The 13,111-nt window shown below is 43.5% G+C and overlaps 1 protein-coding gene across 4 annotated transcripts in view; it reads left to right on the top strand.

Moving 5' to 3' along the window:
- The window catches only part of TMBIM7P, a 25,382-nt gene extending 14,853 nt beyond the window's left edge, over nucleotides 1-10,529 (top strand). For 2 of the 4 annotated variants that reach the window (XM_009203431.2, XM_009203434.4), the window contains exons 6-10: nucleotides 1,373-1,410; nucleotides 1,496-1,583; nucleotides 4,671-4,760; nucleotides 7,585-7,632; nucleotides 10,002-10,529. In XM_009203431.2, the coding sequence (XP_009201695.1) occupies nucleotides 1,373-1,410; nucleotides 1,496-1,583; nucleotides 4,671-4,760; nucleotides 7,585-7,632; nucleotides 10,002-10,151 (414 nt within the window). In that variant the 3' untranslated portion in view covers nucleotides 10,152-10,529. Of the gene's footprint in view, nucleotides 1-1,372; nucleotides 1,411-1,495; nucleotides 1,584-4,670; nucleotides 4,761-7,584; nucleotides 7,633-9,935 lie in introns of all 4 variants that reach the window. The other 2 variants (XM_009203432.4, XM_009203433.3) reach the window with 2 other exon arrangements.
- Nucleotides 10,530-13,111: the final 2,582 nt, after the last annotated feature.

The raw sequence follows: 13,111 nt of genomic DNA, 5'->3' as shown, positions 1-13,111 counted from the left end.
ACACACACACACCACACATTTACACACACCACTCATACCACATACACCACACACACATTCACACTCACACACACATATTACACAGACACAGAGGCACACACACCATACACACCTCACTCACAAACTCACACATACACCACCCACACCACACACATGCATACCTCCTTTATGTGCTGCTGGAGCTGGAGAAATAGGAAGCAACTGATCCAGTGTAAGAGGAAAAAAGTCATCTGGAGAGGAAGGTTGGAAGCGAGCACATTATTAAATATCATTTGTATGGAGACTAGATACACTGTTTTCCCTATAATGGAAATAGAGACAACCTACTTCATTAAGTTGTACAAGGTAGAGAATCAGGCGATTACCCACTGGGTTTGGAAATGCCAGACAGGCGACCCAGGACTTTGGGGACTCCACTTCTTTCCCAGCCTCTGCTCCCAGCCATCCTTGGCCAGCGGGAGTTCAAAGCCTTCTCTCGCAGGCCTCGTACTAGGATGTGCCTTCATTTTTACCCCTGGAGACTGGAGGAGTCTTTCCTGGCTCTGCCTGTGGACCAGTGGGTCAGCCCAGTCTCTGGATTTGCCTCTGGCAGAGCAGCCTTGGGGCTGGGCATGCCTTTAGCCCTGTGGCCACTGCTCTGTCGTCCTCATGCCTTGGCAGGTCTGTGGGCCTGGGCACAACCTCAGTGCCTTTCTTGGTCTCATCCTCCAGCCTGACTGCCCACTGGCTCTCAGCCCCTACCCTTATCCCACCTTTCCCCGCACCCCTGGCTCTATTTGCGTGATGACAGTCCTCCTAAGCCCGGGGCTGGCACCTGCAGGTACAGCTCCACACTCTGCTCTGCCAGTATCTGCTCTCCAGCCCCATCTCCGGCACTGGGAAGACCTTGGTTCTCATCCCATGTCTGAGGTTGGAAGGCTGTCCCTCAGGTGCCGTGGAAAGTGTTTGTACCCAGAGTGTTATGAAGCTTAGATATCACATATCCTGTCCTGATGAAATATTGATACTGTGTGGGTGGCCCCCTTTGATGAATGATAATATGGTCTACAAATGAACCTTTTTACCTTGGTTTCTACATTCATAATTAATACATATTTAATTCACTGAGTATGTTAAAGTTACTAGAGTGTTCAAAGAAATGTTTACTAATACTTTTCTCTTGTCCATCCTAGGGAGGATGTTACGGAAATATTGAATTCTGTTTATTCCCCATAGTCGCCCTGTGGCTGTGTGTACCAGGCTGTGCATATTCCCCCTTGCTCCCTAGATCCTGCTCAGCAGCACACCCCTCAAATCACCTCTTCTGAATTCTGGGCCTTGCCCCCATGCCTCGGGAAGCAGGCTTCTGATTTATTGTGAATTTTGTTTTTAGACAGCTCTTGAAGGTCTGCTGCTAGGAGCCATATCAGTGTGAGTCTTTGATACACATTTCCTTTGATTTGTGTGTGCTTTTCTTGGAATGTATGTGAACAATAATCACAGTCTCTGGTTTTAGTTTCTACAAGGCCGAGGAAGTGTTATGGGCAACAGCTGCAACCACTCTGGTGACACTAGCACTCACTTTGTTTGCTCTACAAACAAAAGTAGGTATTATTGAAGGGAATGTGCCAGGTATGTCCCTTTGTCCCCGAAACATTTCCCTATGCCTCCCCCTGCTCTCTCAGTCCTGGAGGTCTCACCTTCAGGGCCCTCTTGCCTTTGGGCTTTCCATGGGCTTTGGCCAATGGGGAGTCCCAGCTGGAGACAGAGGCAGGAAGGGAGAGGTACTGATTCCCATGGCTTCCTCCCAGTGACAAGTTCTTCTTCGGCTAGCGGTGTACCTTAGCAAGATTCACTGCCTATCACAAGATGGCTAACTCAACACACCTTCTGGGCTCCTGTAACTGCCCCCTCTCCTTTCCCCTTTTGGGCCTGGGACTGGTAACAGCTCTTTGGCTGGCTGCCAGCCTAGCTTACTGCACTACCCGTTCTGGTTGCCTGCAGACACTTCTGTGGATAGTTCCTGTACAAACAAACCCTCCTCAGATCATTCTATTTGAGTGTGTCATCTGTTCCTTGCTAGGGCGCTGACTGATACAGGGAATTTAAAAATTTAAAAGTTGTACAGTTTACCAGGCTCCAAAATGCCAAGATGTCCCAGAGGACATCTCATAATTCGAGATGATTTCGGTTGAACTGTGAGATGGCTCAGCCTCTGTCCAACCACAGGGTGTTCTTGAGAGCTGATGCAGCATTTCCTGTGGCCCCTCCTTTCAGTCCTGGTCAGTTTCCTTTTGTAAAGAATGGGCTGGCCTTAGTCAGGTAAATAACTTACACAGAAGGGAGTGCATTTCCCAAGCTGTTTGGCAAACATCATAAGGAAGGTCTTATACACATGCTGAATTTTAGCCTTTTCCTGGTGGAAACAGAAGTGTCAGAGAGACAGAAGGATCTACTAGATATTTAGTCAAACTGTATCAAAAGTTAGAGATTCCACTTTAATTGATGATGAGATCAGTATTTGCCATCTTAAAGCTGGTCATTTGTAGATACCAGCCGATTTGTACACAGATAGGCTTCCTTGCAATGAGTAAGGTGGGCCACTGTTGAATGCACAGATTTCTTAAGCCATTTAAAATACTCTAAGATGGCTGGGTGCTGTAATCCCAGCACTTTGGGAGGCTGAGGCAGGCAGATCACAAGGTCAAGAGATCGAGACCATCCTGGCCAACATGGTGAAACCCCATCTGTACTAAAAATACAAAAATTAGCTGGGTGTGGTGGCACGCGCCTGTACTCCCAGCTACTCAGGAGTCTGAGGCAGGAGAATCACTTGAACGCGGGAGGCGGAGGTTGCAGTGAGCCGAGATCGTGCCACTGCACTCCAGCCTGGTGACAAAGCGAGACTCTATCTCAAAAAATCCTCTAAACTGCCAGAATACTTTTTTAAAAGCCCATTAGTATTTTAAGTCACAGGTAACCTATGACCTGGATTCAGGGGAGTGAATATTACATTGCAAAGTTTTTTTTTTTTATTGTTTGTTTATTTATTTTTGAGACAGGGTCTTGCTCTGTCACCCAGGCTGGAGTGCAGTGGTACAGACATGGCTCATTGCAACCTCTACCTCCAGGGCTCAAGTGATCCTCCCATCTCAGCCTCCCAAGTAGCTGGGATTACAAGCATTTGCCACCACCCCCGGCTAATTTTTAAATATTTTATAGAGTAGGGGCCTCCCTATGTCGCCCAGGCTGGTCTTGAACTCCTAGGTTCAAGCAATGCTCCTGCCTCACCTCCAAAAGTGCTAGGATTACAGGCATGAGCCACTGTGCCCGGCCAGAAAGTATTTTAAAGATGGCATTGACGTTGATGACTTTGAAAGGCAGCTGAACCCATGGTCAACCACATTTTTTCCCTTTGTTAAGTTATGTGTTAGGGATGGCAAAATTCAGTCCAACCACAACCCAAGGGATGCAGAGGAAATGTAGGAACACAGTGAGTCTGAGTTTTTTCATGAACCCCAACTGTCGACTTAGCAGGGAGAAAATTAACTAAACGTCCATTTGGTTTAACTGTAATTGGATCTCACAGTTGAAGCAGTTCCTTTGGGCTGGGTGATAGTGTCATGTGGATACAAAATGCTCAGCTGTTCAGCCTCCCTGTCTGCCTGCCTTTCTCTCTAAAGTGGGGCTTGGGAATTTGGGATGTGGCTGTGGTTTGTGTGGGCTCTTGGCACTGGCCAAGAAGGGAACTGGGTGAGGTTGGGGTGTGGACGCTATGGCCCACCATTGTTCCTGGATGACGTCACCTGGATCCCAGAGTGACTGCGTGCTCTGTGGGCCTCTGAAGCTGACAGCCCACCACAGGCGTGACTTGGCACCTGTTATCTCTTGGGCTTGGTCAGAGCTGACAGGGCTCCCCACCTGAATTTACCTCACCCCAGTTATCCTGCCTTAATGATGGGGGAAATGAAAGAATTAGGAAAATACTCTTGCAAGAAAATATACTGAATTAAAGGCTCTTGTTTGTCTGCATAATCTAATTTTTTTAAGGCCAGAAGATAAATATCCTCTTTCTTAAGAAAACTTTAATCTCCTCAGGCTGATTTGGGTCACTGATTTATAAAGACAAAAACAAAAACCACATAAATGCATTTCCAAATTACAAAAGAATCATTAGCAGTAACTTCTGAAAGTTTAGTATATACTCTTGTTAAAATATATGCATATAAATGTGAAAAAGTAGCCAGTTAACACCTTGGTATGTTTCACTCCATTAATGTTTTCTATGTACATGCTTTTGAACATATAAATGATTATATGATCATCCTATACCTTCAAATATGCATCCTGCTCATTCAATGTATTTTTATTATGGGAAATTTCATATAAGTACAAAAATAGAATAATATAATGAACCCCTAGGTACCCATTACCCAGTTTCCAAATATCAACTCACAGCTACTGGCATTTCACGCATACTTCTACCTTTTTCTCCCAGTCAATGTAACACTTTTTATGTAGCATTTTTTTAGTGGTTGGAGCTAATGTATTTTCATGGTTCTTGGAATTGATCAGGGTAAATTATTAGCAACGGGCCAGTTTCTTCTATGGGGTATAAGATGCATCTTTAAACATCCTAAAATTTCTTATAGATGATAACTGAGTTGTTTATGCTGTTTATATTTCCTCAGTGGGATTTTACCTTGCTAAATGGAGTGCTGTTCGTTTTCTGCTTCGTGCTTTTAATCTATGGAATTATCTTAATCTTCGTGCGATCATATGTGAGTGAGATCTTACTGGGAAACCTCAGAGAATTGTTAAACATATAGATGAAGTGCTGGTTATGTTAGTCTGGGTCCTCTGAGAAGCAGACGTGGAGTTGGGGATAAGCGCGCAAAGATTTTAGTAGGAGAAATGCCCACGAGAGAAAAGGGGCAGGGAGCCAACAGCTGGGGGAGCTGTCAGACCATGAAGGCATATCGGGCCTCGAGTGAAGGAGAGGGAGGGGAGGCTGAGTGGGAGCACACGGAGTGGTCTGAGGGCGGCTCAGCAAGGCCATCAGGAAGTCCCAGAGCTAAAGTCAATCATCAGGGTGGTGATGTGTCTTCCAGGGAGGGCCCTGCTGCTCCCAGCAAGGACTGAGAAGGCGGAAGCATGGCCTAAGTGCAAACTGCAATGGGTTGCACAGCACAGCAGCTGTGCTTGTGGTCAGTTCCATTCTCCTCCTGCTAAATGAAGGTCTGTGAGACGGATCCTAGTGGCCCCCACAGTGGTTGTTAGGAAATACCATGGGCAGAAACTCTGGCATGTGAAGCATGTGAACATTGAGCCACAACCCTAGACAGTTGTTCTTCTCCAAGAGGGTCTTGAGGTGAGCCTACCCATGAGGGCAGGCCAGATTCCTTCTCCTATATTTGGGTGCTGCTTGTTTGAAGTACCAGGAGTGGAAAAGAAAGACTTGTTTGGGCCTTTTTGATAGCAGCCTAGAGGAGGCTCCTTATTTTCCAGTTCTAGCTTTTTTTTTCTTTAATGTATTCATTGAATTCTTACTAGATATTGGACATAAGCCTATGTGTTTTTCACAAAACATCACATTAAATTCTGACAACATTCCTGAAAAGTACGTAGCTCATCTATTTTATAGATAAGAAAACAGACTCAGAGAAATTTAATAATTCATCTATATCCCACAGGGAGTGAGTGGCCAGGGTGGCACTGAGGCCAGGTCAGGGCGACTCAAGTGACCATGCTCTTCCCACCTCATTGCACAGTCCATGGACTGACTCTGAAGGGCTGTAGAGACCGAGAGGTGTGATGTGGCCTGGTGCTGGCGATCAGTCAGTGGCTCCTGTGTGGAGGCCAGATCCACTGAGAGCTGGTCTGGGGCCTGGGACCCTTTTGACTAAAACCTTAAGGCCAACTTGGTCCCAATGCTGAACCAAGGAGTTTCTTGGGTGACAAGTGAACTAGTTACACGATCTTTAGACATACACAGAATCAACAGTTCTTGGTGTTATGAATGACCCCATAGGCTTCGAGCTAGGAAGGTGGCACCTGCACTTTAGAGATAAACTCAAAGGCATCACAAAGATGGGCCTTAAAAGGCCCCAGTTCTCCACTTATTAATGGCAGCAGAGATACTGGTAGTAATAATGCAAATATTAGGTGGGTTCCATAAGTCTTTACAGTATAACTTAGGTGCAGTTAAAAAACTCTTTCCCACTAGATAGATAGATCTTAGTTCCCATTCTAAATTTTCTGTCACAAACATCTACAGTCTTGCATATGTGTTTAAATGGAAGGCTTTGTTGGAGCCATTCCCTATGTCTACATGCTTGTTGGACTTTGGCAATTTTGAAACCTTTGGATTCCAGTGATCAGGTGTTTTCTTGCTATTAGCTCAGTCTGGAAATACTGTGTCTCCCAGACTGTATCACTGGCTTCTGATTGTCTTCACCAAGAGCCTATCCTTGGTGAAAGCTGGCAGTGCTTTGCCCACCCCTCTCAGAACCAGCTCTCTCATCCTGAAGAACTCTTCAGGATGCTGGTGCACTCATCACCTGAGCAGTATATACTGTATCCAATATGTAGCCTTTTTTCAGATTTTGTACTCCATTTTTTAATCCTCTTCCCCAATAGAACCAAGTCATTTGGCATTTAGACTAGTTCCATATTCTGACTGGGGCTGTTTGTGTTGCAAGGAACAGATACCACTCGGACTAGCTTAAGGCAAAGAGCCAGAGAAACTCATAGACCTCCTAGGTGGGAAGAAGAGCTGGGATTCCGAGGAATGAAAACCCTGCCTTCCTCTCTGTGGCTGAGTTGACTAGCCACCTCTGCTTATAGCAGTAATAGTGCCAGCATGCACTAAAGATATAACAGCCTCTGCTACTTGGTTCCCTCTATCCTAAGAATTGATTTCCAGCTGGCCTAGTGCATCTGTCTAAGCCCACTGACATATCAGAAGTCCCTGATCAGTCATCAGACTCACTGTTTTTGGAGCTGGGGTATTCCACTGCTTGTCAATCAGCTCTAGCTAGGATGTGTGAAGGTCACTATGACCCCAAAGCTTCCTGTTCTTTGAACTGAGGGGAGAGGGCAGATTCTCTAGAAGGGCTATGTATGTGGATGGGGCACAAAGTGAAATACGTCTAATACATTCTACTTGCCCTACCATGCATGAGACATTTAGCACGTACTTGGTGAATATTATTTGGCATGTGCAAGCTTAGTTTTTATTTGCTTGCTCATTGGAATTGAGTGGGTGCTGTTGACTAAGAATGCTATCATGGACTTTGGGGACTTAGGGGAAGGGTGGGGGGAGTGTGAGGGTAAAAAGGCTTCATATTGGATACAGTATATACTGCTCAGGTGACGAGTGCCCCAAAATCTCAGTAATCACCACTGAGGAACTTACCCATGTAACCAAAAAGCGCCTCTTCCCCAAAAGCTATTGAAAGAAAATAAAATTTAGTTTTAAAAAAAGAAAAGATGAATTCAGCTTTCTTGATATTGGTTCCTTATCTGGCAGTGGTGACTTAAGTGACCCGTTTCATTATTCCAAATATTTTTCTTCATATACAACCGTATCCTTTCTCTTTGCAGTGGCTGCATCTATTGTATGCTGGACTCGGAACTGTGCTCTTCTCATTCGTAAGTCCATTGCTCCATCTCTTTGGTAAAGAATGTGATATGTGCAATGACAAGCCCTTGTGCTAGGCCTGGAGTCACATGGGGTTAGGAATTCACTGGAAACTCTTCAGCTCCTTTTTAAAGGATCATATTTAAAACCATTACCCTCTGGAGAGCCAGATGGTCTTCCCAATCCATGAAAACATCACTTTTGTTGAAAGAGTGAATATTTCAGAAAAGAATAAAGAAGTATTTATAAGCTTTGAAACTTAGTGTAGCAGGGGTGTGGTTTCTTTTTTGTTTGTCCCTCCAGACCAGTTTCTATTCTTTCACAATAGAAACTTCTCCTAGAGAACTGGTGGAGGTCACTGCTAATGTATCTGGGAATGTCTTTCCTTCCATTTAGTCCCATCTCTTGCTGTCGTATCTTTAAAACTATTTTAAGGAATGTTTTATTTAAAAAGTAATACATGCACATATTTTAAAATTCAAACAACATAGAAGATTATAAAATGAAAATTAAAGTCCCTCTCTTATCCCCTATCTCTAGAAGGAACAACTGTTAGCAGTTTCTTGGAATCCTTTTAGAATTTCTTTACACATAGGCACCATTTCTTCTTACACAAACTTAGCTATACTATGTATAATGTTCTGCCTTTGCTTTTTCACTTAAAAATAATGGCCTCCACATATTAGCAGACCTGGGTGCAACTAATTTTTTTGCAAGGGCTGCATGGAATTCCATTTCATGCTTTTATCATATCACATCTTTCAGGGTTTTGTTGTTTTTGTTTGTTTGCGACAGGGTCTTGCTCTGTCACCCAGGCTGGTGTGCAGTGGCATGATCATGGCTCACAGCAGCCCCATCTCCTGGGTTCAAGCAATCCTCCTAGCTCAGCCTCCCCAGTAGCTGGGCCTACAGGCACATGCCACCACATCTGGCTGGTTGCATTTTTATTTTTAGTAAAGACAAGGTCCTGCTACGTTGCCCAGGCTAATCTCAAACTCCTGAGCTCAAGTAATCCTATCTGCCTTGGCACCTCCCAAAGTGCCGAAATTATAGGCACGAGCCACTGTGCCCAGCTGAGATTTTATTTTTTAATATTATTTATTTTCAAAATTTCCAAACATATCGAGAATGTATTGATACATATTCAGAAGGATCAAGAATGGTGTAATAAACCCCACATATTATCCTTAGGCTTAAACATTATCCACATTTTGCTTCATTTTTATTTTGTTGGAATTGTGTTGTATCCTTCAAATGTTAGAAAAATTCACACCAGGAGGTTAAGGTTAAGCATATATATTTCAGATGAGATCGGGTGTGTTTAGGGTGGTATGGGTGGAGACAAGGTTAAGCATATACATTTCAGTTTTCTCATTTCTTTTCCTATTTAAAGGGAAATTATTTGCATTCATTTTCCTTTATTCCTACACTCTCGGACCTTTTGTGTTGATGCTTGCTGTATTGATGCTTGCAAACAATGTTTCCATGCAAAAGTATGTTGGTGTTTCTGTTTCCCGTTTGCAGGCAGAGTAAAAACGATTGTAGACTCAAACAGGTCTACCCTATGCCAAACAAATTGCTGGAAAAGAAAATTGAATTTTGGGGGATGCTTAACTCTCAGAGTTGGGGGGCATGCGGGTGAGGCAGGGTGCCTCATTCCCAAATGCTTACAGGAGTCTGAATCCTGGCTGGGGCTTCCCTGTGGGTTGGTTGTGTCCTGGGTGGTATCCTGAGCCCTGTTCCTCCTGGATGGGCGGGGCACCACTGGATCGAGCTCATCCCATGTTCCTGTCAAGCACATAACCTCTCCCGAGAAGCTGCAGTCCTAACCATCCCATGCATGTCTGTGAAATGACTGAGAGTCATTATCTCCCCTCTTATAAGAAGCAATAAATTAAAGTCAGAGATTTGGGGACGGAATGGAAAGAAAACCACTTCTGCAGAGAAACTGGGACTCCAGGGTGATAGATGGAGGCTAAGAGCAAAGCTGCATCCTCTGCCATTGGGTTCCCCCCCCCTTTTTTATAAAGATGATGAATTTATCCCAGTTTGCCTGGGACTGAGGACTTTCCCAGAATATCAGAGTCTTGGGCAAATTGGAATAATTTGCCACCTTAGCTTTCCTTCCAAAGGTGCTGGAATGAGACATAGGGAGAAAGGGGGGAGAAGGGATTCACAGCTGAGGTGAGGCACCTGTTTTTATAGAGTGCAAACTTGGGGACCCAGTGACCAACTGGGGCTGTAAGAATAACATATTCAGCCCAAAACAGACTTTTGACAATGTTTCTCCTGATGCTAAAATATTTTTTTTCAGATCATTTGGGACACTTATTTCATAGAAATGTACAATTTAAGTGGCTAATTCTTCCTTTTCTTCAAGTACTTGGTGATGGATGTGCAGCTCATGCTGGGAGGGCACCACCATTATTCCCTGGACCCTGAAGAATATGTTTTTGCTGCCCTGAACATCTACTTGGACATCATCAACCTTTTCATTTTTATTCTGCGTCTGATTGGACTGGGACGGTAGTCACACAACCAAGGCTGGCTCATGCGGAGAAGAGGAAGGAGGGATGCTGTGAAGTGTTGCCAGGCTCGGGCATGCAGAAGTCACCATTTCAGAAGCTCTTTTATTTTAAAAAAATTTAAGAATACTTATTTTTTTGTCCAGTGAAACCTAGCATTGAGTAGATGATAGCTGTAGCTGTTATATTTTCAGTTCCATTGTCACGTAGCAAAACTTTCTGGGGACATTTCTAATTTGTATAGATTCAAAAGATAAGTATCATAATTACATACTTACAAACATTTGTAAGATGCCCATTCCTTTGTTGGAGTTTTCTGAACACTATTTAAAGCTGTAAACAACATATCTCCACATGAATACAATTGACTACAGAAACCTACATTTACTTCTTTCGCTTCTCTTGATTTGGACATTCTGTGGGAATATTCTGGCATCTGATATTTTTAAAGTGATAAACCAAAAGATAAATCAAAGAATTCTGCCTTTCTCTTGGATTCTAGAGTCAGGCTGGAGAGAGTAATAGCATCCATCTGGTGGAGTATAGAAAGCTTTAATCAAGTTCATGTACATGAAAGGCTCAGGACAGAGCGTTAGCTGCTATTGTCACCATCCCACCCATGCTTCTGGGCTTAACTCAGAGACCACTTCCTCTGACTGTTGGAAACATTAGCCTTCTTTGGAGTCCCAAGGTATTTTTAATTTAATTTTTATTTTTAATTGTGATAAAGTACACATAGCATAAAATTTGTCATCTTAGCCTTTTTTTTTTTTTTTTTTTTTTTTTTATTTGGGTAAATTACCTATTGTCTAAAATTTTTTTTTTTTGCCTTTTTTTTTTTTTTTTTTTTTTGCCTTGAGATGGAGTCTCACTCTGTCGCTCAGACTGGAGTGCAATGGCACGATCTTGGTTCTCGAACTCCCGACCTCAAGTGATCGCCCACCTTGGCCTCCCAAAGTGCTGGGATTACAGGCATGAGCCACCGTGCCTGGCCCATCTTAATTATTTTTAAGTGTACTGTTCAAATGTGTTAAGCGCAACAACGAAGCTCCGCTCTTTCTTTTTTTTTTTTTTTTTTTTTTGAGACAGGTTCTCACTCTGTCATCTAGGCCAGAGTGCAGTGGCACAATCATAACTCACTGCCTCAATTTCCTGGGCTCAAGTGATCCTCCTGCCTCAACCTCCCAAGTAGCTGGGACTATAGGCACACACCACCGTGCCAGGCTTTTTGTGTGTGTGTGTATGTATGTGTGTGTGTGTATGTGTGTGTGTGTATGTGTGTGTGTTAGAGACAGGGTCTCACTATGTTACAGTGGGTAGCAAGTGTTGTATGAGCAGGTTGGGAGAGGGCCCCCCGCCTCACACACACCAGGAGTGTTGGGTGACCATCAGGTGATGGTCAGGCGGTTGTTAACTGTCTCGCTAAAGTAATAATTGGTCACAGCTGGCACCAGGGAACGGCCATCTTCTAATAGATAGAAAACACCTGAAACTGGTGATCAGCTGCTTCCTAACAAGATCTTAGGAGGTGGGAGAAGGGATGCAAGAGCCTGTAAGTATGCCAGTGCATAAAACCCCAAGTTAAAAGGTCAAATTGTGCACTTGCCTTTCCAGCCGTCTGCTTGGCCCTCTTCCAAGTATACTTTCTTTCCTTCCTGCTCTAAAGCTTTTTCATCAACTTTCACTTGTGCTCTAAAACTTGCCTCCATCTCTCCTTCTACCTTATGCTTCTCAGTCGAATTCTTTCTTCTGAGGAGGTAAGAATTGAGGTTGCTGTAGACCTGTATGGATACTGATATGTTCTGCTGGTAACATACTTTGCAGACCTGTGACTTGGATACTTGCAGCTGCTAACAACTATGTTGCCCAGGCTGGTCTTAAACTCCTGAACTCAAGCAATCCTCCTGCCTCGGCCTCCCAAAGTGCTGAGATTACAGGAATGAGCCACCACTCCCAGCCCAGAACTTTTTCATCTTGCAAAACTGAAGCTCTGTATCTATTAAACAACAAAAAGTTCCATAACATTTTGAATTAAATTACTTATATAATATTTGATTATATTCCTGAAGGTTACAAGTTGAATAGATTTTTGTATCCCTCCTGGAGTTTCACACCTTGAGGGTGTAAGATATTTTATGAGAAAAAAATTTACTCAGATGTGTAAAAGCTCACACTTTCAGATCTATCCAAAGAAACCGGTGTCTACATTCCTCCCTCACCTATTTTTTTTTAAATACTTTAAGTTCTAGGGTACATGTGCATAATGTGCAGCTTTGTTACATATGTATACATGTGCCATGTTCGTTTGCTGCACCCATTAACTCATCATTTACATTAGGCATTTCTCCTAATGCTATCCCTCTCCCATTCCCCCACTGCATGACAGGTCCCGGTGTGTGATGTTCCCCGCCCTGTGTCCAAGTGTTCTCATTGTTCAATTCCCATCTATGAGTGAGAACATGCAGTGTTTGGTTTTTTGTCCTTGTGATAGTTTGCTCAGAATGATGGTTTCCAGCTTCATCCATGTCGCTACAAAGGACATGAACTCATCCTTTTTTATGGCTGCATAGTATTCCATGGTGTATATCTGCCACATTTTCTTAATCCAGTCTATCATTGATGGGCATTTGGGTTCGTTCCAAGTCTTTGCTATAGTGCTGCAATAAACATACATGTGCATGTATCTTTATAGTAGCATGATTTATAATCCTTTGGGTATATACGTAATAATGGGATCGCTGGGTCAAATGGTATTTCTAGTTCTAGATCCGTGAGAATTGCCACACTGTCTTCCACAATGGTTGAACTAGTTTACACTCCCACCAACAGTGTAAAAGCGTTCCTGTTTCTCCACATCGTCTCCAGCACCTGTTGTTTCCTGACTTTTTAATGATCGCCATTCTTAACTGGTGTGAGATGGTATCTCATTGCCACTTCACCTATTTCTAATTCCAAGTCCTAGGCC

The sequence above is a fragment of the Papio anubis genome, chromosome 4 (genome assembly GCF_008728515.1).
Source record: "Papio anubis isolate 15944 chromosome 4, Panubis1.0, whole genome shotgun sequence".
NCBI classification, from domain to species: domain Eukaryota; kingdom Metazoa; phylum Chordata; class Mammalia; order Primates; family Cercopithecidae; genus Papio; species Papio anubis.
This window is presented reverse-complemented; position numbering and strand designations above follow the sequence as displayed.